The sequence below is a fragment of the Canis lupus genome, chromosome 12, assembly GCF_003254725.2.
Source record: "Canis lupus dingo isolate Sandy chromosome 12, ASM325472v2, whole genome shotgun sequence".
Classification (NCBI taxonomy): domain Eukaryota; kingdom Metazoa; phylum Chordata; class Mammalia; order Carnivora; family Canidae; genus Canis; species Canis lupus.
The window spans coordinates 12,326,510-12,350,422 of NC_064254.1; the positions used below are offsets into that span (position 1 = coordinate 12,326,510).

The 23,913-nt window shown below is 56.9% G+C and overlaps 1 protein-coding gene across 1 annotated transcript; it reads left to right on the plus strand.

Moving 5' to 3' along the window:
* The first annotated feature begins 832 nt into the window (after nt 1-832).
* On the plus strand, nt 833-19,045 carry VEGFA (vascular endothelial growth factor A). Its single transcript, XM_049092587.1, has 9 exons — nt 833-863; nt 1,429-1,526; nt 6,887-6,935; nt 10,188-10,384; nt 11,168-11,244; nt 11,572-11,601; nt 13,492-13,563; nt 14,709-14,840; nt 17,082-19,045. Exons 1-9 carry the CDS (start codon nt 848-850, stop codon nt 17,101-17,103), a joined length of 693 nt encoding a protein of 230 aa, XP_048948544.1. The 5' UTR covers nt 833-847; the 3' UTR covers nt 17,104-19,045.
* Nucleotides 19,046-23,913: the final 4,868 nt, after the last annotated feature.

Consider the following 23,913-nt stretch of genomic DNA (forward strand, 5'->3'; position numbering starts at 1 on the left):
TTGATGTGGTCTTATGATTGTTGATTAGTGGTTCTGACTTCCCTTTTTTCAAGACCTAGGTATGTTCGGCTCTCAGTTTGATGGTAATGGGGGCATTGGCCGGGGGTTGTACATCAGGATAGTGTGTTGTTGGCAAAGCTGGTGACACCACCCTGGGGGTAACATGCAGAGTCAACCCTGTTCTGAGTCACCAAACTTGTCTTTGAAATGAAGGGTCGGGGTGGGAGACTCCTCCCCACCTTAGTGAAGGTGGTCCAAAGCCCTTCACGCAAGGAAGCAATTCTGCTCCTTCATTTCCTTGGTTCTCTGGGCCAAGTGCACAGAGGGAGACTCGAATAGGTAGCTGCAACACACCTTACTTAATACTACCATGGGGGATGTTTGGCTCAGGTTGGGGAAAGCCCTCGGTGGTTGTGACCATTGACGACCACCCATCTTTGGAACTTCAGGATCTTTAACTAAGACACCCTCTTCTGGCCTCTTTCAGGGCCAGGAAAGGCAGGGTTGAGGAGGGATGCAGTGCAGGGTGGCAGAGCAAGCCCCTTCTAATGCTGCTGGGAGCCTCGGTCCTGGGCTCTCTTTGCCCCAGGGCAGGGATGAGGGAGGGGAGCTCTGCCAAAGCACCAACATCTTGTGCTCTGGCGGTGCTAGACGCGGACCAGGTTGGAAGGAGGAAGTTTAATGGCTTTCCTTCCGTATCCCATACAGCAGTTTGGAGCATGGAGCCTAGGTAAGGAGGCTGGCCCGAGAGGGGCCCTGAGCCAGCACACAAACGTTTACTAAATGGAAAAAGACCTTGTCACTGTCGCTGGGGAGCTTGCCAGGTGATGCAGGCAGGACGGGAGGCATGAATGATGGAAAGGGTAAGATGGGGTGGGGTTGGGCAGCCCCTCTGCTCATAGGGCCCTCAGGACACCAGTCCCATGGAATTGGCTATAAAAGAGGTAACCCAGCACCCTCTGCAAACCGCAGTACCATGCGCCGAGGCAAGGGGTGAGCTGAGTAACCTCCCTGGGTCGTCTGGGTCCATTTGGGGAAAGTTGCTGCGCTCGTGGCCCAGGCACTCACAGAGGCTACATCAGCCTTGGGCCAGGCCCTGGCCAGATCTGGATGAAAAATGAGACTGGTTTGGTCCCTCTCTCCCCTCAGGTATCAGAGCCCCCTCCTTGTTCTCTGGGGGAACCTGGGAGCTGCTGGGTCAAAGCCCAACCAGGAATTTTTCTAGGCTGGTTCCTATATGCCAGGGTGGGGTAGGGGGCCTTGGGGAGCACTCAGGGAAGAGCAAGGCAGTTGGGGAGAGGGGGCTTTGAAGGGAGTGGTGGTGGGGGGTTGCTGGAGGAAAGAGGAGAGAGGTTGCCAGCCAGGAGAAGTAGGCAAGGGATCCTGTGGGGGCTGGGGGTCCTGAGAAGAAACCCCAACTCTGTACAGAAGATGAGCTGAGAGCCTGGGCTGGGGCCGATAGAAGCCTTGGCCCCCAGCCTGGTGGGAGCTCCGGGCAGCTGGCCTACAGACGTTCCTCAGTGTTGGTAAGTAGGTTTGAATCATCACTCAGGCCCTGGCCTCCATCCGCCCCCACCAGCCCCCTGGCCTCAGTTCCCTGGCAACATCTGGGGTGGGGGGGAGAGCAGGAACAAGGGCTTCTGTCTGCCCGGCTGCCTCTCCCTTTGGGCTCTGCCAGACTCCACAGTGCATACGTGGGCTCCAACAGGTCCTCTTCCCTCTGGGCCACTGACTAACCCCAGAACCACACGGCTTCCCATTTTCAGCCCTACAAACCTGGTGCCAAATAATTTTCCCCAAGGAAGCTTTCCTGGACACTTCCCAAAGGACCCCAGTCACCCCAGTCCGTTGGCTGTAGCTCACTCTGATGTCAGCAGGCCAGATGAGGTCTCCAGATGGGCACACTGTCCGCACGGATACACCACGCCTCCTGCACCCAGCATCGGGCTCTCCGCACTTGGGTCCATTGAGTCCCTAACATGCCACTGCGTGGGGGGTCAGGAATTCCCGCGACGAGGGGGCAGCCTCCCTCTACCCTCCTCCCGAAGCCCATTCCCTCTTGCGCCAGAGCTGGGGCGTGCAGGCAGCAGTCACTAGGGGGCGCTCGGCTACCACAAGGTTGCTGGGTGAACTTGGGAGAGCAGCGTCTGCGTGAGAGCGAGGACGCGTGTGTCAGTGAGTGTGTGTGTGTGTGTGTGTGTGTGTAGGGGGGCGGGCTGAGAGTGCTGGAGTGGGGAGAAGGCCAGGGGTCACGCCAGGATTCCAATAGGTCTGTACGTCCTTCTTCCCAGCCGTCCCCGTCCGACTCGTCGCCCGCCGCGGCCCCCCCTTCCTCCAATATTCCCAGTAAGGAAGGGATAGCTCTGGAGCCCCGGCCGCACAGAACCTCACTTTCCTGTTCCCTTCCCCCAAGGCCGCGCGGGCGCGTGTGTGTCTGGGCAGAGGGGGGCGGGGGGGCAATTTTCAGGCTGTGAACCGGGGAGGGGGTCGAGGTCCCCTTCGCTCGGGAGGGAGGGCAGGCTTCGCTCCACGTCCCGGGGGAAGGCCCGAGGGGCGCGCGGGGCAGTTGGCGGAGAGGCTGGAGCCCGGGCCCGTCCCCGCCCCCAGGGCGTGCCAAGGGCGGGTCCGGGCGGGGCCTGCCTTGGTTTTAAGCGGCCGCTAGTGGTAGGAGCGCAGAGGCTTGGGGCAGCCGGGCTGCGAGGAGGCCGCGGCGCGGGGGGCGAGTGGAGCCGGCGGCGGCGGCGCTGGGTCGGGAGGCAGCGGCTAGGCGGACGAACCGGCGGGGTCACCGGCCAGGGGTCTCCGCACTGGAATCCGAATTCATTTATCCAGGGCTTACCCTCCTCCTTTTTTTTCTTAAGCAATTTTAAAACCCACATTCTTTCCCGTTTTAATTTATTTTTTGCTTCCCATTCCCCGCTTAAACCGGGCCGACCGTTTGGGGGAGATTGCGCCTTTACTTCCCCAAATCACTTCGGATTTTGGAAACCAGCAGAGAGAAGAAGGAGGTAGCAAGAGCTCCAGAGAGAAGTCGAGGAAGAGAGAGAGAGAGAGAGGAGAGAGAGAGGGGGAGAGAGAGGGAGACGGGGTCAGAGAGCGCGCGCGGGCGAGCGAGCGACGACAGGGCAGGGGCAGAGTGAGTGACCTGCTTTCGGGGGTGCCCGCCCGAGCGCGGCGTGAGCCCTCCCCGTCGGGACCCCGCACCGGACCAGCCGCGCTGACGGACAGACCGACAGACACCGCCCCCCGCCCCAGCGCCCACCTCCTCCCCGGCCGGCGGCCGAGGGTGGCCGCGGCGGCGAGCCGCGGGCAGGAGCCGGAGCCCGCGCCTGGAGGCGGGGTGGAGGGGGTCGGGGCTCGCGGCGTTGCGGTGAAACTTTTCGTCCAACTTCTGGGCTGTTCTCGCTCCGGAGGAGCCGTGGTCCGCGCCGGGGCAGCAGAGCCGAGCGGAGCCGGGAGAAGTGCGAGCCCGGGCCGGGAGGAGCCGCAGTCGGAGGAGGGGGAGGAGGAAGAAGAGAAGGAAGAGGAGAGGGGGCCGCGGTGGCGACTCGGCGCTCGGGAGCCGGGCTCATGGACGGGTGAGGCGGCTGTGTGCGCAGACAGAGCTCCAGCCGCGCGCGCGCCCCAGGCCCCGGCCCCGGCCCCGGCCCGGGCCTCGGCTCCGGGAGGAAGAGGAGCCCGCCTAGGCGCCGAGGAGAGCGGGCCGCCCCGCAGCCCGAGCGGGAGAGGGAGCGCGAGCCGCGCCGGCCCCGGCCGGGCCTCCGAAACCATGAACTTTCTGCTCTCCTGGGTGCATTGGAGCCTTGCCTTGCTGCTCTACCTCCACCATGCCAAGGTAAGCGGCCGTGCCCACCGGGCGTCGCGGGCCGCTGCGAGCGCCTCTCCCGGCTGGGGACGTGCGTGCGAGCGCGCGCGTGGGGGCTCCGAACCCCACGCGGGTCCTTGCGCACCGGGCGCGCGGCTGCCCCCTCGATCCTCGTTCGCGTGGGGGGAGGGGGCGCGCGCTAGGTGGGAGGGCACCGGAGAGAATCTCGCCGCCCACGCGGGCCCTGCCCACCCACTAGAGTCACCGCACGTACGATCTGGGCCGACCGGCGGAGGGCGGGAGCCGGAGGAGGAGGCCGAGGGGGCTGGGCTTGCGCTGCCGCGGGCGGCCGAAGTTTGCCTCTGGCCGCTGGTCCCCGACGAACTGGAAGCCCGGGCAGCGGGGGCGGGGGCCGGAGCCCAGTGGGCAGGGGGGTGCCCGGACCTTGGACCAAGGGAGGGCAGAGAGCGTGGAGGGGGCAGGGCGCGGGCGAGAGAGGGGGGTTGCTGTCACTGCCGCCCGACCTCTCGGGCCCTCGCCACGAGTTTGGGAAAAGTTTCGGGGTGGATCGCCGAGGGGACCCCCGGTCTCCGCCGGGCCACCTGCGCCGAGGCACCCCCGCCCGTCCCCGCTCGCGTCCCGCTCGGTGCCCGCCCTCCCCCGCCCGGCCGGGCGCGCGCGGCGCGGAGCCGATTACATCAGCCCGGGCCTGGCCGGCCGCGTGTTCCCGGAGCCTCGGCGGCCCCGAGCGGGGAGCCCCCGGGCGGCGAGCGGCGCCCCTCCCCCCGCGGGCCCTCCGCGGGAAGGTGACCTCTCGAGGTATCCCTAGCCCGAGGTCTCGGAGAGCCACCCCGCACCCCTCCCCGCCGTCCCCAGCCCCTAGCCCCTTCCTGGGCGAGGACGGGTTTCTTGACGCCCCTTCCCCACTTCCTCCCTACCGCGGAGAGAAGCCCCTGCCACCCTTCGGTTTTTCTTTTTCCCTCCCCTCTGCCGAGAAGAGCCGCGTAACCCCTCTCCGACCCCAGAGGCCAGGGAAAGGATGATCGCTGTCAGAGGTCAGGGTGCAGGGGCCCACTCCGGTGCTTTGTCAGACTACCTAAAGTCCCGACTTGGTGACAGTCTGCTGCGCTCCCCTCCCCCACACTTCCGAGCCCTGCTTTAGCCTTTGTGGGGGGTGGGCTAAGGGAGGATTCAAGAGCCTCCTCAGTCCACTTTACACTTTCTGGAAAAATGGCTTAAAATTTGCCGTGGCATGGGCATTGTGGGACTAGCTTCCTCCTCCCTACCCCCACTTTAGGAAGGAGCTCCTGCCAGCCTTGCAAACACTTTGTCCTGGTGAAATGGGGTGTTGGAGCAGGAGCAGGTGGTTTTCTGGAACTCCAAAACTTGCCCACCCAACTTGCTTTTCAGAGCCACTAAGGGGTCCTTCATGCTCTTCCCTTATGCCTTCCCTCAGCCACGGAGTCCCCCCTTGAAGAGAGGTAGAAGGGAAATGGGCCGGGGTCCCTGCTGCCACTCTGAGTGCCTCAGACCCTGGCACAAAGGCCTTGGCTCCCGGCCTCCAAGGGGAGGGGGGGGGAGGGAGGGAGGGAGGAGTGGCCGCCTGGCCACAGTGTGACCTTCAGAGGCCCCCAGAGAAGGGCACCTGGCCCCTCCCTGCCCTGAACAGCCTCTCCCAGTGCCCCCTGGCCTTGGAGGGGTTTATATTTCTGTCCCCTTTCCTCGTTGGGGCCCAGGAGGAGTGGAGGGCATAGGGAGAATTTTGGCATTAGGCAGCCAAGGGGTATCCTGGAGATGGGCCAGGGCCTAAGGTGGAGACCCCCGGGGGTCCCCGAGGGAGCCACAGCGGGAGGCTGCCCAGCTGGGATCCTGGAAACTGTTATCTGATCTTGGCCCTAAGGGGCAAGGCTGGGGGATCCGGCGTGTATTGGGGCTGTGTGGGAAGGAGACAGACAGACAGACTTTGTCAGTGGGGTCTGCACTTCCGTGGGCTGGTGTACAGTTCTGCTGCCCAGGATCTGCCCCCAAAGAGGGGCAGGTGGGGTGGGCAGCTGGTAAGAACCGAAGGCCCTCTGGAAGGCCTGGGAGAAGCTGTTGCCTGCTAGGAGCTGTCAGGTCCACATGGTTGGGCATGTTGACCTTCACAGCTTCTGGGGAGGGGAGAAATGATCTGGTGGGGGTGGGGAGGGATAGGAGGGAGAGGGGAGGCCTCAGGCCTGGGTAGTGCAGGGGGCCCCCTAGGGGCTAGGCAGTGCTAAGGCATAAAGGCTTTCCTGGTTGAATTTGCCGAAAGTGCTCAGCTCCCTGAGAGGGGCTTGGGATCCCCGCAGTCTGGCCGGTGAAGAAACTAGGGAACAGGGAAGGAGCTCAGTGAGGCTCAGGGCTTTGGAGATACATTCGGGCTCCTGGGAGGTCTGCGTGCTGGGAGACAAGGGGTTCTCGCCTCCCAGAGGGTTTTCTCCCTGGTTTTACCTTCTAGGCAACCTGTGGGTTTGCTGAATATACCTGAGGATATTTGCTGAGTATTCCGGAGGCCAGAGGAGTTTGGGTGGGGGAGGGTGGTTGGTGTCCTTCGGTCCTCCGCACCCCCCTCGTTCCCTAGCACCAGCTCACCCTGGTATTTGTCATGTCAGCAGGAGAAGGTCACCATGCTGTTCTTCTCGCCCCCTGTCCTTCCTTCCTGCCCCAGTCCAAATCTGTCCTCCTATGTGACCTTACTACTTACCCGTGGCTTTGGACCAGGGAGTCAGGGGAGCTGAGAAAATTCACTGAACTCAGCAATGGGCTGGTGGGGGGTGGGGAGGAAACTGTGGGGAAGGGGTGGGCACCTGGACAGCACAGCCTTCTAGTATTTTCTTCCTGTGTTTTCGGTTCTCCAACCCCCAACATCTGGTCATTCTTTCTCTTCCTTCACAACTGGAGCAGCACAGGGGTGGTGGGCACGCTCTCTGCTGTGGGGAGCTGGGCAGATGCCTTGTTCCACTCAGAAGTCTTGGAGAAGCCACAGGCTGCTGGTCAGTGGGTGGCTGGGCCTCTGTACCCCTGCTCATGCCCATACCTTGCTCTTTGTTTTGTCCTCAGTGGTCCCAGGCTGCGCCTATGGCAGGAGGAGAGCACAAACCCCACGAAGGTGAGTCCCTGTAGCTCTGGGATAGGTACCCTGTCTCCCCTGTCTCCCCAGGGGATGGGTGGGGAGGCCTGATTCCTTTCTTTCAGGTCTGTGGGGGTAGGGGGTGGGGGAGGAAGGGTACTGGAATGGAAATCAAGAATGGAAGAGGGGAGCACCATGAGAGTAACCCTTCATTCTGGAGGACTCTCTTTCCTACTCAGGCCTCTGCTAGAATTAAAACTTGTTGCCTTTTCCTTCTGCTCTTCCCAGTAAAATTTTAGTTGGAGAGGGAGCCATGAGCACAGACCAGGAAGACAGTGTTCAAAGATCCCAGGTGTCGAGGGAGGTGTCTCTTGTCCCATCTGCCCCCAGGAGAGGATGGATATTCTGTGTCACATCCAGCCCAGCTCTGTCATACCTGTGGGGTCTGTGTGGAGGGGGCCGTGACCCTTGCCCGTTCAGCACACTGGCTGTACATGAGCTGGAGGTGCAGAGGGCCCAACCTCCTGAGACCCCCCCCCCCCACAGTATGTACTCCTTTAGGAGGTAGGAGAGAAGGCCCTGCAGGCTCCCTCTGCCCTCTGGGTGGGATAGGTTTGGGTGCTATGAACTTCCCTTCTGGACCAGCAAAGCTGTAGCTCCCAGGTGCCCTGCCCCCTGCCCAACTAAGAGTCCACCTGCCTTTTGTTCCTCTGTGGTTTGGAGTAGGGATCCTCCCATTTCTCTAGGGAAGCCCTGGCTCCCCACCCACCCACCCAACTGAATTTGACCTCTGCTCCAAAGTAGGGGAGGAGTGCCCAATGCCACCCCCCCTAGCTCCCCACCTTTGAGGAGGCAAGGGCCTGGTCTTCCCTCCAGGCCAGTTTTCCAGACCCAAACCCAGTGTGGCCCAGGGTAGTGACCAAGGGCAGTGTTTACACTCCCTGGGCCAGTGGTGATGCCCAGCTGGTTCTGCTTCCCTACGCCCTAGAGCCCTTTCCTTGGCCCCGGGGCCTGGCTTCCCAGCCACTCCACAGCCTGTGCCACCCATAGGCTCCTGGATCCCAGGATATGATCAGCCCGCATAAGCCTCCTGGTGGTCTCTGTGGTCTGGGAGAGGCAAGACAAATGTTTTTTGTTTGCTGGGGAAGGATTGTCTTCAAGAAATAAGGAAAAGCAAAAAAGCTTGCTGTGGTAGATGCATGTCCATGGCCTGAGCAAAAGCAGGCCAGCTTTCCTTGGAGGCAGTGGCTGGGGTACGAAGGGTATAGGGGAAGTTGTCCCCTCACCTTCCTTCCTATGGCCTTGGGAATTCCAGGCAGCTTTTCAAGGGAATTCCTAGTCTGTGTCTTTTTACCCTTAGCTACCAACTGCCACGGCCCAGGCCAGACCTCTCTGCTTTCCTGTCCTGGGCTGGGCCTTGTGCCTCCGAAGCCTGGGCCACCTCTGTCCCCAGCCATGACAAAATGTCAGGTCAAGAATTCTTAGTCATCTTTGATATAGACTTGGCTTGAAAAAGGGCTTCTTCATCATTTGTACTCTTTTTGACAGAGCTTTACCGTAACCCTTTTGAGGGTGGAGGAGAATTCTGTGCCTGTTGTCTGCATAGGGGACGTAGACCTCAGGCAAGGCCAGGGACTGGCTTGGGAGCTGCCCCCTGCTCTCCTTGCTGTTTTCACACCTATGGCCTTCCCCTCCCTTGCCCTCAGCTCCCCAAATTCTCCTCAACCCACCGATTGTATACATGCCCACTCCCCCGAGGATCGTCTTCCTTCACCCTCTGGAGGGAAGAGGAGACTCAGCTATAGTTTCTGGGGAGAGGTAGGCTAGGGGGTTGCACTTCAGATGCCTTGGTGAGGTTCCAAACTTTGTGTTGCCTGGGCTGAGAAAGAGCGCTTATTCTCGGGGGGCCGGAAACAGAGACAAAACCCCAAATTTCGGTCTCAGTTTCGGTAGCGATCTTTAGAGATCCACCCAACCCACTACTACAGATGTGCAGTGTGAGGCCAGAGAGGGAGGGACTGGCCCAAGGTCACACCAAGTCATGGCCAGGGTCTGGACCTCTTCATGGGCTGGATGCTGCTGGTTTCTGCTGTGTGGAGGAAAAGCATTTCAGGGAGAGGATTACTATGTGGTAGTGGTTGTGTGTGTGTGTGTGTGTGCACGCGCACACGTGCTTGTGTGCACCCTGGAGTGGGACAGGCTGGGCCATAATTTAGAGTCATCACTCCAGGTCCTGAGTGTCTCTTCCCAGGAGCCCCGCCTCTGTGGCCTAGAATTACCCCTTCATGCTCCAGTGCACCCCAGGCTCCATGGCCAGCCTGGGAAGCTGTCTTTACCCTGCCCTCCCTCCAGATCAGCTTCTAGAAATGCTCCGTGGCTGCAGTGGCAGCACCGTTTTTTCCATGATGCAAGCAGTTTGCCCTCTTGGGCGGGGTTATCGGTGGCTGGCAGGGCCTGCATAGTGTGCCCACCCACTGCCACCTGCTGATGCCAGGCAGGCCCAGCCCCTGTGCTGGTGTTCACCGTCTCCCCAGCCCGTGTCTGGGGAGGGGTCTGGCAGGTGGCGAAGTGTCCCCCCCACCCCCACCATGCTTCCACATGATTTGCCTTGGGAAGGCTTTGATGTCAGGACCGATTTTAACTGTACCACTTAGTGGAAGTGCAGCCTTGGGGCAAATTCCTCAGCCTCTCTGAACCTCCAGTTCCCCCTTTGTAAAATGAGGTTCCTACTGGAATGTCATAGTGTCATGTGGGGAGAACTGTTGGCGACGAAAACTGTGGACTCCTGTACACAATGTCCAGCAGATACTAAGTCCTCATTAAATGGTTGTTGGTATAGTGGATGGTATGGCAGAGGTTGTAGGGAAACAGGGAGTAGGTTTGCCAAGCGGGCTCTTCTTCCTTTCATGGGAAACTCAGACCACCCCCCAGCAAGGGTACTGATGCCTGAATTGTCCTCTGGCCTCAAGGTTGACCTGGGAGTTGGCTCAGCTGTCATGACAATGCAGGGGGATCAGATGTGACTGACCATCTCCCCCAGAACCTGACAGCCTCATGTGATCTTTGGAATAAAACCAGACCTTCATCAGTGCCGGTAGTGGAAAGCTTAGGGAAGGCTGTCAACCACAGCGGGAGGGACTTGAGCTAGAGTTTTGGAAGGACTGACTGGCCCAGTAGTGGGTACCTCTCCCAGGGAACCCCGAGTGGTTGCCCTACAAGGCTGGGTGGAGAGAGGGGCTGGCCATCTCTCACGTGACCTGCTGGCCTCATGTCTCACCCCGTCCCATGCAGTGGTGAAGTTCATGGACGTCTACCAGCGCAGCTACTGCCGTCCCATTGAGACCCTGGTGGACATCTTCCAGGAGTACCCTGACGAGATCGAGTACATCTTCAAGCCATCCTGCGTGCCCCTGATGCGGTGTGGGGGCTGCTGTAATGATGAGGGCCTAGAGTGCGTGCCCACTGAGGAGTTCAACATCACCATGCAGGTGGGCATCTGTGGGGAGAGGGGGTGGGAGCGGGCTGAGATGTGGGGAAACAGGTGGTCCCCAGCCCTTTCCTGGGCAACTCTTCAGAGAAGGAACCAGGCTTGCCCTTTGCTTAGCTCCTGCCCCTGAGTCAGTCAGGGGGAGGCATGAGGAGTCTTGCCCTCTTGGGAGAAAAAGATGCCTGAATTTCCTGATCTGGGGTTCCCCACAAGTCCCTACTGCCACAGTCCCCTCTGTGACCTTTCCCCCTGGGCTCAGAAGGAGCTGACACCTGTGACAGGAGCCCCTCTCTTCTTCTCTTGGAAGAAGAGGGCCCTTACTCTTAGGGGCTCTGTTTGGGGTGCCAGATGAGCCTGGTACATGGAAAGTTTTAAAAGCCAGTCATTTGGTGCTGCCCAGTGACGGGACCCATCTCAGCCAGGATAGGGTCGGAGGGAGCTCTGACACCCCAGGGAAGATGGCTCTTGGGTAGCTGCTAGGGGTCAGGGGAAGGCCTAAAGGGGATGAAAGGAGGGGAGGGATGGGGACTGGCAAGAACCCAGGACCTGAATTCCCAGCCTGGCCAACCCGTGCAGAAGAGCAGGGGCTCCTTGAGGTCAGCAGGGTTGGGAGTTGGGGTGGGCCTGAGGCTCTTTCTGGGAGAGCCCCTGGTCCCTTCTGCTTCTACCACCCTCCCCTGCTCAGTAGAACCCCTGGGTGCTGAGTGGCAAGAGCCACAGGGTGTCCCATCTGGGTATGGCTGGCTGGGTCACTAACCTTGTGATCTGCTTCCTTTCCCTCTAGATTATGCGGATCAAACCTCATCAAGGCCAGCACATAGGGGAGATGAGTTTCCTGCAGCATAGCAAATGTGAATGCAGGTGAGGATGGTGTCACGGATTCATTGGTTCAGCAGAGCGGCGGGAGGGTTAAGCATGCCCCACTTGTTAGCCATTTCTGCCTTCCGTCTGCCTTCCAGCTGATTTTGGGCATTTTAATTTTACTGCACTGTGCCTCAGTTTCTACATCTGTCATATGGGCACAATAGTAGTACATATCTCATAGCACTGCTGGAGGGATTAAATGATTTATGTTACATTAAGGGGATTGAAACTGCATTGATAAGTCATAAATAGTATGGTGCTACTCCTGTTAGCATCGCCATCTGAACCTCTTTCTGTTTTGTTCTTTTTCTCTACCTGCTGCAGACCAAAGAAAGATAGAGCAAGGCAAGAAAAGTAAGTGGCCATGACTTTAGCTCCTCTCCCTCTCCTTGGCCAGTTATCTTGGTTTGGGGCTCTTGGATTCCTCTGTCAGGGGGTCTGATGGCTTCATTGGGTGGGGGAATTGGCCTCATGAAGAACTGGTGGTGGTAGTAGTGGGATGGAGCAAACTCAAGGATTATGGCTCTTGAATTAGGGGCAAAACCCAGCCTGGAGCCCGGAGCTTCCTTTGAAAGAGACGATACATTCCGGGTCTCCAGGTCATTCCTGTCCAGGACTTGCAGTTTTAGTGTGCCAGAGGGGGTGGGTACTAGTCTCCCGTCACCCACAGCAGGGAAAGGGTGAGGGTGGCAGAGAGGCCAGCTTTTGCGTGTCAGAGGAAACGGCCTCTTGTGGTGGTTGCTGTGGTGGTGCAAATTGGACTCGGGACTGGCTGAGGTGTTTTCTTGATGATACCCTCCTGCAGGGGTGAGGCAGGCCCGAGCCACTCAGCCCTCCTGGCCAGGGAGGAAGGAGTTGACTGTTGGTCCTTTTCTGAGGCTTCTAGTTGCTTAGTGTGGCCGGTTGGGTCAGAATGGAGCAGGGGGTGCCGTCTGGGGGCAGTGAGCCTTCAGGACCTGGTGAGCAGCTGGCCGGGGTAGGGGTGTGTGGGGGACAAGCCTGCAGGGAAAGAGAATGAGAGAGAGCACCTGTGTCCTTTCCTCCCCCTCACCATCCTGTCTGTTCCCAGAGCTCTGGGGGACAGAGAAGCCCTAACCCCTTGCCTCTTCCCTAAGTCCCCAGCTTCCAAGATTGCTATGGCTCCCAGAGAAGTGATTTGGGACAGTAGGCTCAGAGAGAGAGAGAGAGAGAGAGAGAGAGAGAGAGAGTGTGTGTGCACAACGCGCACGGGCACAGACCTTTCTTCCTCCAGTGCTTTCTCCTAGAGAGAGCAGACTTGCCCCTCTCACTCCCTCCCCTCTTATTTCTTCCCTTGTGGCACACATTCTGGGCATCCTCTGGCCTGGCAGGTGTGGAGAGTGCTGGTTCCTTGGAGGAGAACAGGCTTCAGCCTGCCCCCCCTTGCCTGTTTCCCAAATGCCTGCTTTGCCCACAGGGAGAGTGGGGGGCTCGCCTGGGCTCGGAAGAGAGTCTGGTGAGATGGTGTAGCAGGCTTTGACAGGCTGGGGAGAGAACTCCCTGCCAAGTGACGCCCAGGCCCCTCCTCCCGTGCCTCCCTAACTCCCACCCCACCCTACCGCCTGCCTGGGGCTCTGAGGACACCCATCTCCACCTCTCAGCCCAGGTTATGGCCGGGCAGGCTGACGCCTTTCATGTGCCGCCCCTGGTTCTGTGCCAGCTCCCAGTGTAGCTGCTCTCCCACCCCGGGATTGGCAGAGGCAGGAGCCCGGAAGGGACCCCTTTGCTACTATACTTGGAAATGAAGGTGGAAGGTGCCCGAAGCACAGCCTGGACGCTCTCCTGCCCCCTGCCCCGCTCCCACCCCCATTTAGTCAGGTCTCTCCAAACTCTGGCCTGCCTTTTACAGCCCCCGGCCTTCAGGGTCAGACTTTTACGGGGTTGCTGGCCAAAGAGCCTGCGGACAGGGCTTTACCCCCTGCCTGGGACCGGGAGCTGCTGCAAGCACCCCGAGCAGGCCTTTGGGTCCTGTGTCCCCCGCTCACCCTCCGCTCCCCAGCCAAAGCATTGTCAGTGGCTGGGTGGGCTACCCCAGGGTGGCCAAAGGGAGAAGAGGGAGCCGTTGAGCGCCTGCTGCCCCGGCCTGCGCATTTTCCTGGAGTCTGCCAGCCTCCTGATGCCTCGTTGCAGGGAGTGTGCCCTGAGCCCTATCCTCCTCGCTGCTTCTTGTCCTTTCCCCTTCCCCCTTGCTCTCTCTTTGTCTGTCTCTGTTTTTTTATTTTCCAGAAAATCAATTCGAGGAAAGGGGAAGGGGCAAAAAAGAAAGCGCAAGAAATCCCGGTATAAACCCTGGAGCGTGTACGTGGTGCCTCCGCTGTTTCATTGCCTGGAGCCTCCCTGGCCCCCAGTCAGACTCCCACCGGCGGGACCCCCTAACCCTCCCCCCCCTCTGCCCCCCCCCCCCCCCCCCGGCTCTTCTGGCTCTCCCCACCGCCCCAGTGTCTCTCTCTCACTCTCACTCCACTAATTGGCACCAGTGGCTAGATTTGGTGACGGCGTGGCTGGTCCAGGGTCGGGTGGGGTGGGGGGACAGAGTGGACCTGGAGGATTCGGGGTGGGGACTCCGGCTTGGCTGGGCACCGCCTTTCTCTCACCTACTGGGCACTGGTGGCGGGCCCATTTGGCGCGGGTGCCGGGCACTGGTGCCTGCTCGCCCGACTGGTTTCCACTGCTCTGGGCTTTTGCACTTGTCTGGAAGCAGAGGGTGGTGGGGAGGGCAGACGTGGCGTGAGGAAAGGGCGCGAAGGATGCGAGGCAGTGTGTTGTCAGCGGAAGGAGGAGAGATTGGGTGGGGTCAGGCACCGTATGGCAGTCCCTCCTCGTGGCCCTGGGGCCTCTGGAGGGGAGCCTGCTACTCTGGTTCAATCCCCGGCCCCCACATAAACCTCCCTTGAGGTCTGGAGGCTCTTCCTCTGGGTTGGAGGCCGTGCTGGGCGTTCTGGTCACCAGTGGCCTGGCTGTGGACACCACCTTTGGGCTTGGCTGGCCGTGATGCCCTACTTCAGTCTGTCCCTGGTGGTGGGGCCTGGGCGCGAGCCCTTGCCCATGGGGAAGGTGGCCCTGATTGCCATCCCAGCAGGTGAAGGAGAGTCTGGGTGTGCTCTCTCTGGGGTGGTAGCTGTTGGGGCCCTGTGGCCCAAGACTTGTTCTTGTTCCCATGGGACAGCTCTCCCCCTTCCAGTGGTCCTCTCCTTGCACTCTGCCCCTGTGTCTGCCTCTTCCTGCAGGCAGGCTTCCTAGCCAGTGCTGCCTCTTCCTGCCGCGCGCTCTGTCTTCCGCTGCAGCACTTGGATCCTTCTAGGGCATGGAAGGGTAGGGGGAGCAGCCAACGAGCTGGGGGGGTGCAGCTGCGGACTGTTAGAGGGTGTTGCATGTTTTTTTTTTTTTTTCTCTCTCTCTGCTGACGCTCTAGCTTAGATGTCTTTCCTTTTGCCTTTTTGCAGTCCCTGTGGGCCTTGCTCAGAGCGGAGAAAGCATTTGTTTGTACAAGATCCGCAGACGTGTAAATGTTCCTGCAAAAACACAGACTCGCGTTGCAAGGCGAGGCAGCTTGAGTTAAACGAACGTACTTGCAGGTTGGTTCCCAGAGGGCGAGCGAGTCAGAGAGAGGGGCTTCACACAGAGATGGGGAGAGAGAGAGAAAGAGAGAGAGAGAGAACGAGCTCTTGTGCACGCGCATCCGAGAGGGGCCAGCTGCTTGCTTGGCTTCTAGCTACCTGCCTGGTGATTGATGGCTGCCTTCTCTGCTCGCGAGGCCCCTGCGGTGGGCGGCAGGCGCTGGCCTGGCCTGGCGGGGCCTGTTCAGAGGTTGCCCTGGTTGCCTGAGGGGGTAGACTGGTGTGGCTTCATGTGATGGTGTGGACGCAGGCTGAGTGTTGTGTCCTGTGGTCCCGCGGTGTCCTGTGGTGGCTGTTGGTCCTGACGTTGTTATTACTACCTTGCTACTAATATCGAGGGCCCTTCTCGGTGTGGGGGGTGCTGCCGTCTATAAAGCTTGAACACCCTTGGGGGCCTGGCCACCACCCTCTGAAGTCTGCACCGCTTGGGGTTCTCTTCCCCTCAGGGTCTCTCATGGGGGCAGGGGGTGTGTCCCTCTTAGGCTGGGGTCCCCCAGGGCCTGGGCTCCTGCTGTTGGTTTAGGGCGAGTAGGAGATTTAACATTTGGGGACACTAGATACTTTTAATACTCCAGTACCCATGGTGACAACCCCAGACGGCCCACATAATTCCAAATGCCTCCAGGATGGACGGGTCGGGGGGCATGCCCTCTTTCCTGACATTAGATTGTGAACTCCTCCAGCAGAGCCTGGCTTTTATTCACCCGTGTGACCCTCCAGGCATCTGTACCTCTGTCCTTTGACCACAGCGAGGCCTCAGAAAGTGTCGAGTATGTAAGTGAATACATGACTGAGGTCAGGGGATGAGGTCAGGAGCACAGAGCCGTGACAGGTTGGCTGGCAATCTTTTGATGCCTTGAATGGTGTTTATACCCGCCTGGCCTTTGCTCAAAGGCTGGAAGCCCTCTGGGCCAGCCTGTTTCAGCCAGGGAGGGGGGCTTATATGGGGATTCCCAGGCAGGATCAGGGTGCCCCCAGCTAGTCCAGATGCTCCATTAACAAAGTCCTTGGAATGTGGCTGCCTTCCCCACCCCCACGTTCTGTGCCTCTTGATGTTCAAGGGATACCGGGGACCAGGCCCTGGGGTGTTGGCATGGGCTTCTGTCTGTCTTGGTGGTACGTGCAGATAGGAAGTGTATGTGAATGCTGGGCTTGGGCTCTGCCTAACACTAGGGCCCAGTGAGGGGTCTCCACGTGTCCTGGGGGCTTCGGAGAAGGTCAAGGATTTATCATTCTGGGATTTTGTGGTGATTATTTTGCAGAGAGACTGGGACGGGGTGTGTGAAGTGACCTTGGGGCTTCTAGAAGTTACCCCAACCTCCAGAAACCGCCCCCCGTATGGAGGAGTTTCAATACCCCAAATTGGGGGCTTAGGATCCCCATTCCCAGGCTCTCAGAAGGGCAGGGCCTGCTCTGACCTCTCACAGTAGAGAAGGTAAAAGACCATCAGTCCCAGGGGCTGGGGCATGACAAGACAGTTATTGGAGTCCCCTCTGCTCCAAGAGGAGCAGCACAGTGAGTGATCGCCTCTCCCCACCACAAATGACACAGCGCATGTAAGAGGCAGCCTGGTACCCGGGGCCAGCCGCTGCCAGCCTGTTGGAGAAAGACGAGGCCCTAGCCAGGGCCTGGAGGGAGGGCATGGTGACGGGAGACGTGTCCCTCAGCGCCTTGCTGCCTTCCACTCCCTGCCCCAGGAGCAGACCCTCCCTTTCAGCCGCCGGAGCCCTGGGTCAGGGTGCTTTCCCCACCCTCTTCCCCATGCCTGTCCCACAGGCAGAGCTGAAGCATGCCTTTCTGCAGGGGCTCTTGCCTAACTAACTCGGCTCAACTCTGGTCACCATCAGCTCTTAAGTGTCAAGTTCTTTAGTACGTGTTCATTTGTCGCCTATGATGACATGTCCCCACGTCCTCATCTTGTCTCAACTAGATTGTAAGCTCTAAATGGCAGTGGGAACCCTGAATGCAGCTCCTGCTCTGGCGCCTTAATCAACCCATCCCCCCCATCCCTGCTGCCACCCATGGGCAGGGGCCGGCTCTCCCCTCACATTGGGCTTCTTGAGGCAGGGCCATGCTTTTGCTGTCATCTCTGCAGCAGGGATTCACAGCAGGGACTCGGGCCCCCAAGATGGGGAGGCTGCCTGCCTCACCACTGTGTCCCCGTGCCTGGCCCTAACCCCTGGCCTCTGATTCCCACAGATGTGACAAGCCCAGGCGGTGAGCCGGGCTGGAAGAAGGAGCCTCCCTCAGGGTTTCGGGAACCAGACCTCTCACCAGGAAAGCCTGATTCAGAATGACCGCTACAGAAACCACGCCGCCGCCACCACCACCACACCACCATCACCAGAACAATCCTTAATCCAGAAACCTGAAATGAAGGAAGAGGAGACTCTGCGCAGAGCACTTTGGGTCCGGAGGGCGCAACTCCGGCAGAAGCATTCCCGGGCAGGTGACCAAGCACGGTCCCTCTTGGAATTGGATCGCCATTGTATTTTTCTTGCTGCTAAATCACCGAGCCCGGAAGATTAGAGAGTTTTATTTCTGGGATTCCTGTAGACACACCCACCCACATACATACTTTTATATATATATATAAAATATATATATAAAAATAAATATATATATTTTATATATACGTAAAATATATATATTCTTTTTTTTTAAATTAACATTGCTAATGTTATTGGTGTCTTCACTGGATATATTTGACTGCTGTGGACTTAAGTTGGGAGGAGGCTGTCCCCACCCAGATCCCAACAGGGAAGAGGATGGGAGGGGAGACTCTGGCATGATCTTTTGGTCCCTCGTAGGAAGGCCAGGGTCCCCTTCCCTGCCCAGGAACGTGCTTGGCCAGGGCACGGGGGCAAATTTGGCCTGCTTTTGGGGACACTGACAAACCCAGCCCTGGCCCCAAGCCTCTACCCCGAGTCAAATGGACAGACGACAGGTACAGGGACGAGGACACTGGCTCTGACTAGGAGTTCGGGGAGCCTCAGGACACTGCTGTACTTTGAGGATCCTCTCCACATGCTGCACGGACGGGCATCTTGCCCCCAGGGGCACTGCCTGGAAGATTCAGGAGACTGGGCAGCCTTCACCTACTCTTCACTTGCTCCTGACAAGCCCAGGGTGCCGCCAACAGAGGTCTTGGCGAAAAGAAGAGAGACATTGGTGGAGGAAGGGCCGCCTGGTGGCAGCTTGTCCTCCGAGGGAAGGGCCCCCTGCCTTGGCCATCTCCCAGCTCTCCTTCCCTGGTGCAGCCCAGGAGGGCCTGACGTCCTCAGACCATTGAAACCACTAGTTCTGTCCCCCCAGGAGACCTGGCTGCGTGTGTGTGAGTGGTTCACCCTCCTCTGTCCCCAGACCCGACCCTTCCCGCGGCACAGAGAGACAGGGCAGGATCCACGTGCCCACCATGGAGGCAGAGAAAGTGTTTTATATACGATAATTATTTAATATCCCTTTTTAATTAGAAATTAAAACAGTTAATTTAATTAAAGAGTAGGGTTTTTTTCAGTATTCTTGGTTAATATTTAATTTCAACTATTTATGAGATGTATCTCTCTATTGCTCTCTCTTGCGCTCTTATATGTACCGGTCTTTGTGTTTAAGATTCATGTTTCCAATCTCTCTCTCCCTGATCGGTGACAGTCACTAGCTTGTCCTGAGCAGATATTTAATTTTGCTAACACTCAGCTCTGCCCTCCCCTTGCCCCCGGCTCCCCACCACACATTCCTTTGAAATAAGGTTTCAATATACATCTACAGACTATATATATATTTGGCAACTTGCGTTTGTGTGTATATATATATATATATATATATATATATATGTTTATGTATATATGTGATTCTGATAAAATAGACATTGCTATTCTGTTTTTTATATGTAAAAACAAAACAAGAAAAAATAGAGAATTCTACATACTAAATCTCTCTCCTTTTTTAATTTTAATATTTGTTATCATTTATTTATTGGTGCTACTGTTTATCCGTAATAATTGTGGGGGAAAAAGATATTAACATCACATCTTTGTCTCTAGTACAGTTTTTCGAGATATTCCGTAGTACATATTTATTTTTAAACAACAACAAAGAAATACAGATATATCTTAAAAAAAAAAAAAGCATTTTGTATTAAAGAATTTAATTCTGATCTCAAAGCTCCTCCTGGTTTCTCCTTCTCCATTGGGTCTTTGTTCCAGACTCCCTCCTGCTTCCCCCTTTCGGGAAAAATGGCATTTGTCTTAGGTCCGGGAAAGGAGTCCCAGGTATGTAGGCAATGGAGCAGCCCACCTTATGTGTTGGGGCCCACAGTGCTCCAGTTCTGGCTGAACTGATCCTGGGGGACCCCATCTACCCTCTGCCATGACATGGGGGGAGGGGCTCTGAAATGGGGGAGGGAGTGTCTTAGGAGCCAGGGCCTGCCATGAGCAGTTCTGCCTTCAAGAATCACTTGATCCAGGCCCCGTCCCTTGGTAGAGGAAGGAACCGGCCACACGTCTCATCTCGCTGCCCAGGGTACTGGAGAGGGCTGGGTCTGGCTATGGGGCCTTGGCTGCATCAGGTTGGGAGCGGTAAGGGGGTGCTTATGGGGACCTGTGTCCTCAGGGTATAATTAAGTTTTACATAGTGGGTCCTGGAGTTCCTTGAGCCCTTGGAAGATGGATGCACAGCTCTGTTTGCCCCTGAGAGGGTTCCCTGCCCCTCCTTGTTGGGTAGGCCCTTCTCTCCTGTGGTCCTAGTGAGGGTAGAAGCTATCTAGGTCTTTGGCATTTGTGAGCAATGCTTCCAAATCCACTTCCTCTTGCCTTTTACTCCCTCAAACCATATTTATTGGGCCAGCCACCACGTTAGGGCAAAGGATGCTGTTATAAATAAGACGATTTCGCTCCTCAAGGATCTGGTGAGGGTGGGTGGCTGAGGAGTCACAGAAACGATAAATCCATGAATAGAAAGATACGTAAAATGTGAGGGAGCATCTGTTCATCTTGAGATGTATCGGGGGTGGCAGAGTCGGGGGTTCTTGACATTACCTCTTGGTAGCCCCTTAAAGAATGGGTAGGAGAAGATAGAACTGGGAGGAGGGGGGTGGTTGAAGAAGATATTCCAGGCAGAAGGGGCGGTATGAGCAAAGGTATAAGGGGGACTCTCTAGTGGGTGGTGGTGAGGAGTAGAGGCAGGGTTAGCTCACAGGGAGCTTGCAATGCCATGTCAAGAGCTTCTGGCCTATCAGAGATGAGCAACAATTGAGAGGTTTTAAAAGGAGCACCCAGTAGTGTGGCAGGCAGGAGGCAGAGAGGCCAAAGGGAGGCTGTTGCATCCCTCCAGGTGGAGGTGCTGAGGGTGTGGTGGCGACTTCTGCCTCTCCTGGCTACACTGTGGGGACGGGAGGCAAGGTCCCTGACCCTGACTGAGCATTTGGTCTAGTAGGCACTTTGCACCTGCTGGTTCTTCCATTGGTTAACACGGAATCCACACCACAGCCCTGTGTGGTAAGGACTCTTGTCATCCCAAGTGGGTATTTGCTGGAGCCTCCAAACTGGCCTCCCGATTCTCTTACCCTCACCCCCCCGCCTTAAGTTGATTCTCACACCATAGCCAGACTGAGCCTGTGAATCTGTGGGCCAAATCATGTCACCATTTGGCTCAAAACAATGCAGAGACTCTATTTTACTCAGAGAAAAAACAAAAGTTCATACGATGGCCTGGAAAGGCCTTGAACCATCTGGGCTGTCTACCTCCCTGGCTCTATGACTTCTGACCACTCCCTTGGTCACTCAGCAACAGTTACTATGGCCTCTCTGTTCCCAGACTGTGGGCTCTCTCCCACCTCAGGGCCTTTGCACTGGTAGTCTCCTCTTCCTGGAGCATCTTCTAGACATGGCAACGTGGGGCTCTCTTACCTTCAAGTCCTGTTACCTTCTCAGGGCAGCTACCTTGGCCAGTGTGTTTACAATTGACACTGCTTCCTCACTCTGCACTTGGATCTTCCTTCTCACCTCCCTTCTTTTTCCCCATAATATGTGCCATCATCTTCTCACCCGTTCTAGAATAGCTGTGTCCAGTAGAGCTGTCATGTGAGCCACACATGTAATTTGAAATTTTCTAGGAGTCAGATTTAGGGAGATAAAAAGAAACAAGTGAAAATAATTTTAATAATACATTTTACTTAACCCCAACATATCTAAAAATACCATTCCAGCCTCTAATCTCTATAAAAACTATTAAGGAGAGATTTCCCTTTTGTTTGAAATCTTTGAATCTGATGCATTTTTTAAAAGATTTTATTTATTTATTTGACAGATTGAGCACAAGCAGGGGGAGCGGGAGAAGCAGACCCCTGCTAAGCAGGGAGCCCGATGTGGGGCTCGATCCCGGGACTCTGGGATCAGGACCTGAGTTGAAGCCTTAACTGACTGAGCCACCCAGGGGATGCATGTGTTTTGTTCTTATGGTGCCTCTCAGTTGGGAGCAGCCACGTTACAAGTGCTCGCTATACACATGTAGCTAGTGGCTAATATTTTGGACAATGTAGCTCTAAAGCTTACTTTCCCTTTTGTCTGTCTCTCTGCCCTCCACCTCTGACCCCACTAGAATGCTGGCAAGGTGCGGGCAGGCAGAGATTTTTTTCTGTTTCCTTCATTGCTGTACCTCCAGCTCCTAGAACAGTGCCTGGAACATAATACGTGCTTAATTAACGTTTGTCAAATGATTGAAATTGAGAACCTGAGGCCTGGTGACTGAAGGGTTCATCCCAAGGTCATGGAGGTGGGTGAGGCCAGCAGTGGCAGTGGGGGTTGGAGGGGGCTCGCTGACAGGAGGAGACACTTGAACAGGCTTGGACAAGGAGGGGACTCAGAGCCAGCAGTAGGGATTAGGGACAGAGAGGCCTCTCGGTCAGTGCCAGGCACCATTTCCCCCTGCGGATGGGGCTTATGGTTTCTGCTTGCCAGTTGGGAAGTAGGAGGCTCAGAGAGGGCAAATAACGAGCCCGAATTTATGCACAGCCAGGAAATGGCCAAGCCAGAATTTAAACCAGCTTTCCAGACTGCAGTTCTAGTGCTTGGTCCACCATACCGTGGTTGCCCCGGGGCTAGGGCAGAGCATCAACAAGTAAAAATGAATTGTCTAGACTGAATACAAACAGCCAGAAGAAAAGTGGGACAGGGGGAGGATGTGGTGGTGGCCAAACCCAGGGCTGAAATCCAGAGTCCCCAAGTGTGGTAAGGCAAGGCAAGAGATGTCTCCAGGGGCTGGGGCTTGTCAGTGGAAGATCCGAAACCTAAGCATGAAAGAAATTGCAACATGCAGCCTTGGAGGAGAGAAACAGTCTTTAAATAGACTATGGGGAAAAGAAGGATAAAATGAAAACGTTGCATCCTCTGGTTGTATAAGACCTGCTCATCCCCCACCCTGGAGGGAGGCCCAGCGCCGAGCTGTCCCAGCTCATCTCTCCCTCTGTGGGACTCACACCCTCCCCTCTGGCCTGGCCACTTTTTCCCCCTGGAGATACACAGTGCTCCTTCTCAACTCCGATCTGCCCAGCCTGAGTCCCTTTCTTTTTTTCCTAAGCAGGGAAGGATCCTGGCCCTAGCCCCGAAGGCCTTGGGAGTACTTGCTTCTCCAAGGAACCTGCCAGCTGACTCTCTTCCCTCCTGCAAGGAAGCTGGGCAGATCCACACAGACCTTGGTGGTGCTGGATCTGTTTCATATGTGAGGACCATCGTGGTGGCCTGTGGGCAGCCACGGCTGCCAACTGTTCTTCCCATCCCTGGGCACACGTGCCATCCTCTCATCAAGAAGTAGAGTCTATTTTTCCTCCTTTGCATCTGGGCTGGCAGGAGAACCTGCTTTGACTAAGAGAACATGGCAGAAGGGCTGTTCTGGGGCTTCTTGGCCTGCATCTTCAGGGACAATGTGGTTTCCATTTTGCCCTCCTGAAAGGCAGCTGCCATGTTGTAAGGAAGTCCAACTTCCCTTGGAGAGAGCCATGCAGAGAGAAGGAGAGAGGCTCAGGGCAGGAACAGCTCCCAGCTGTTCCAATCATCCCGGGTTGAGGCACCAGATGTGCGAGAGAGGTCGTTTTGGATTCTCTAGGCCCAATGGATCTGCTCTTGCCAACAACACATAGAGTGAGAAGCTATCTGTTGCCCAAACATACGCAGTCATGAGCAAATGCACCAACTATTGCTGTTTCAAGCTATGAAGTTTTGGGAAGATTGTTACCTAGCAATCATAACTAAATCACCCAACTAAGTGGTCACTTCCCTGGGGCTGGGACCTTTGTCTCTTCTCAACCATAGTGTTTTATTGGCATGTGGTGGGTAGAGTGAAGTTTGAAGAAGGAAGGACATGTATAGTATAGACTCAAAGACCAGGGGTCTGTCTTGGTGGGAAGTCTGGTGGGAAGATCAGGACAAGGCAGTATTGTCCAAAGTTTTGGAGTGAGGAAAGCAAGTCAGTTCTATGGAGGTCTCATCAGGAGAAAGTGGGCCTTACCTACAGCATAAGTCGGGGAGGCTAGAGGCTAAGAAGAACTGGCCGAGAGAGAAGTATAAGGAATTTGGAGGAAAAACCTATGGAATCTTTTTCCCCTCCCTTCCTCCTCTCTTCCTCCCATCCTCCAGCATTTATGGACTACCAGCTATATGTGCCATGCCCTGGTATAGAATGACTTCTCCTTTTCTAGGGGTGGCTTTAGCACAGCCTAGAGACGGGGGGTGGGGGTGGCGAGTGGAGGAGGTAATCTCCAAGCCCTGCTGGGTTGGCCTCAGAATTGTTGGGGGAGAGAATATGCAGCCACCTGCACAGGCCACCACCCATCAGGACTTGGGGAGTAGGGGAGGGGAACCGGTAAATATTTATAATCTGCTTGGAAAGGGAAAAGGCAGAGATAGGGCCTGGCGGAGGGCTGCAGAGGAGGGGATGGAAGCCACTCAGAAGGGGGAAGAGCTGGAAGGGAGGGGAGCGGGAGTTCATGGGAAAAGGACCCCTCAGGCTGAGGTGCCTATGGGTGGAGGGCGGGGTC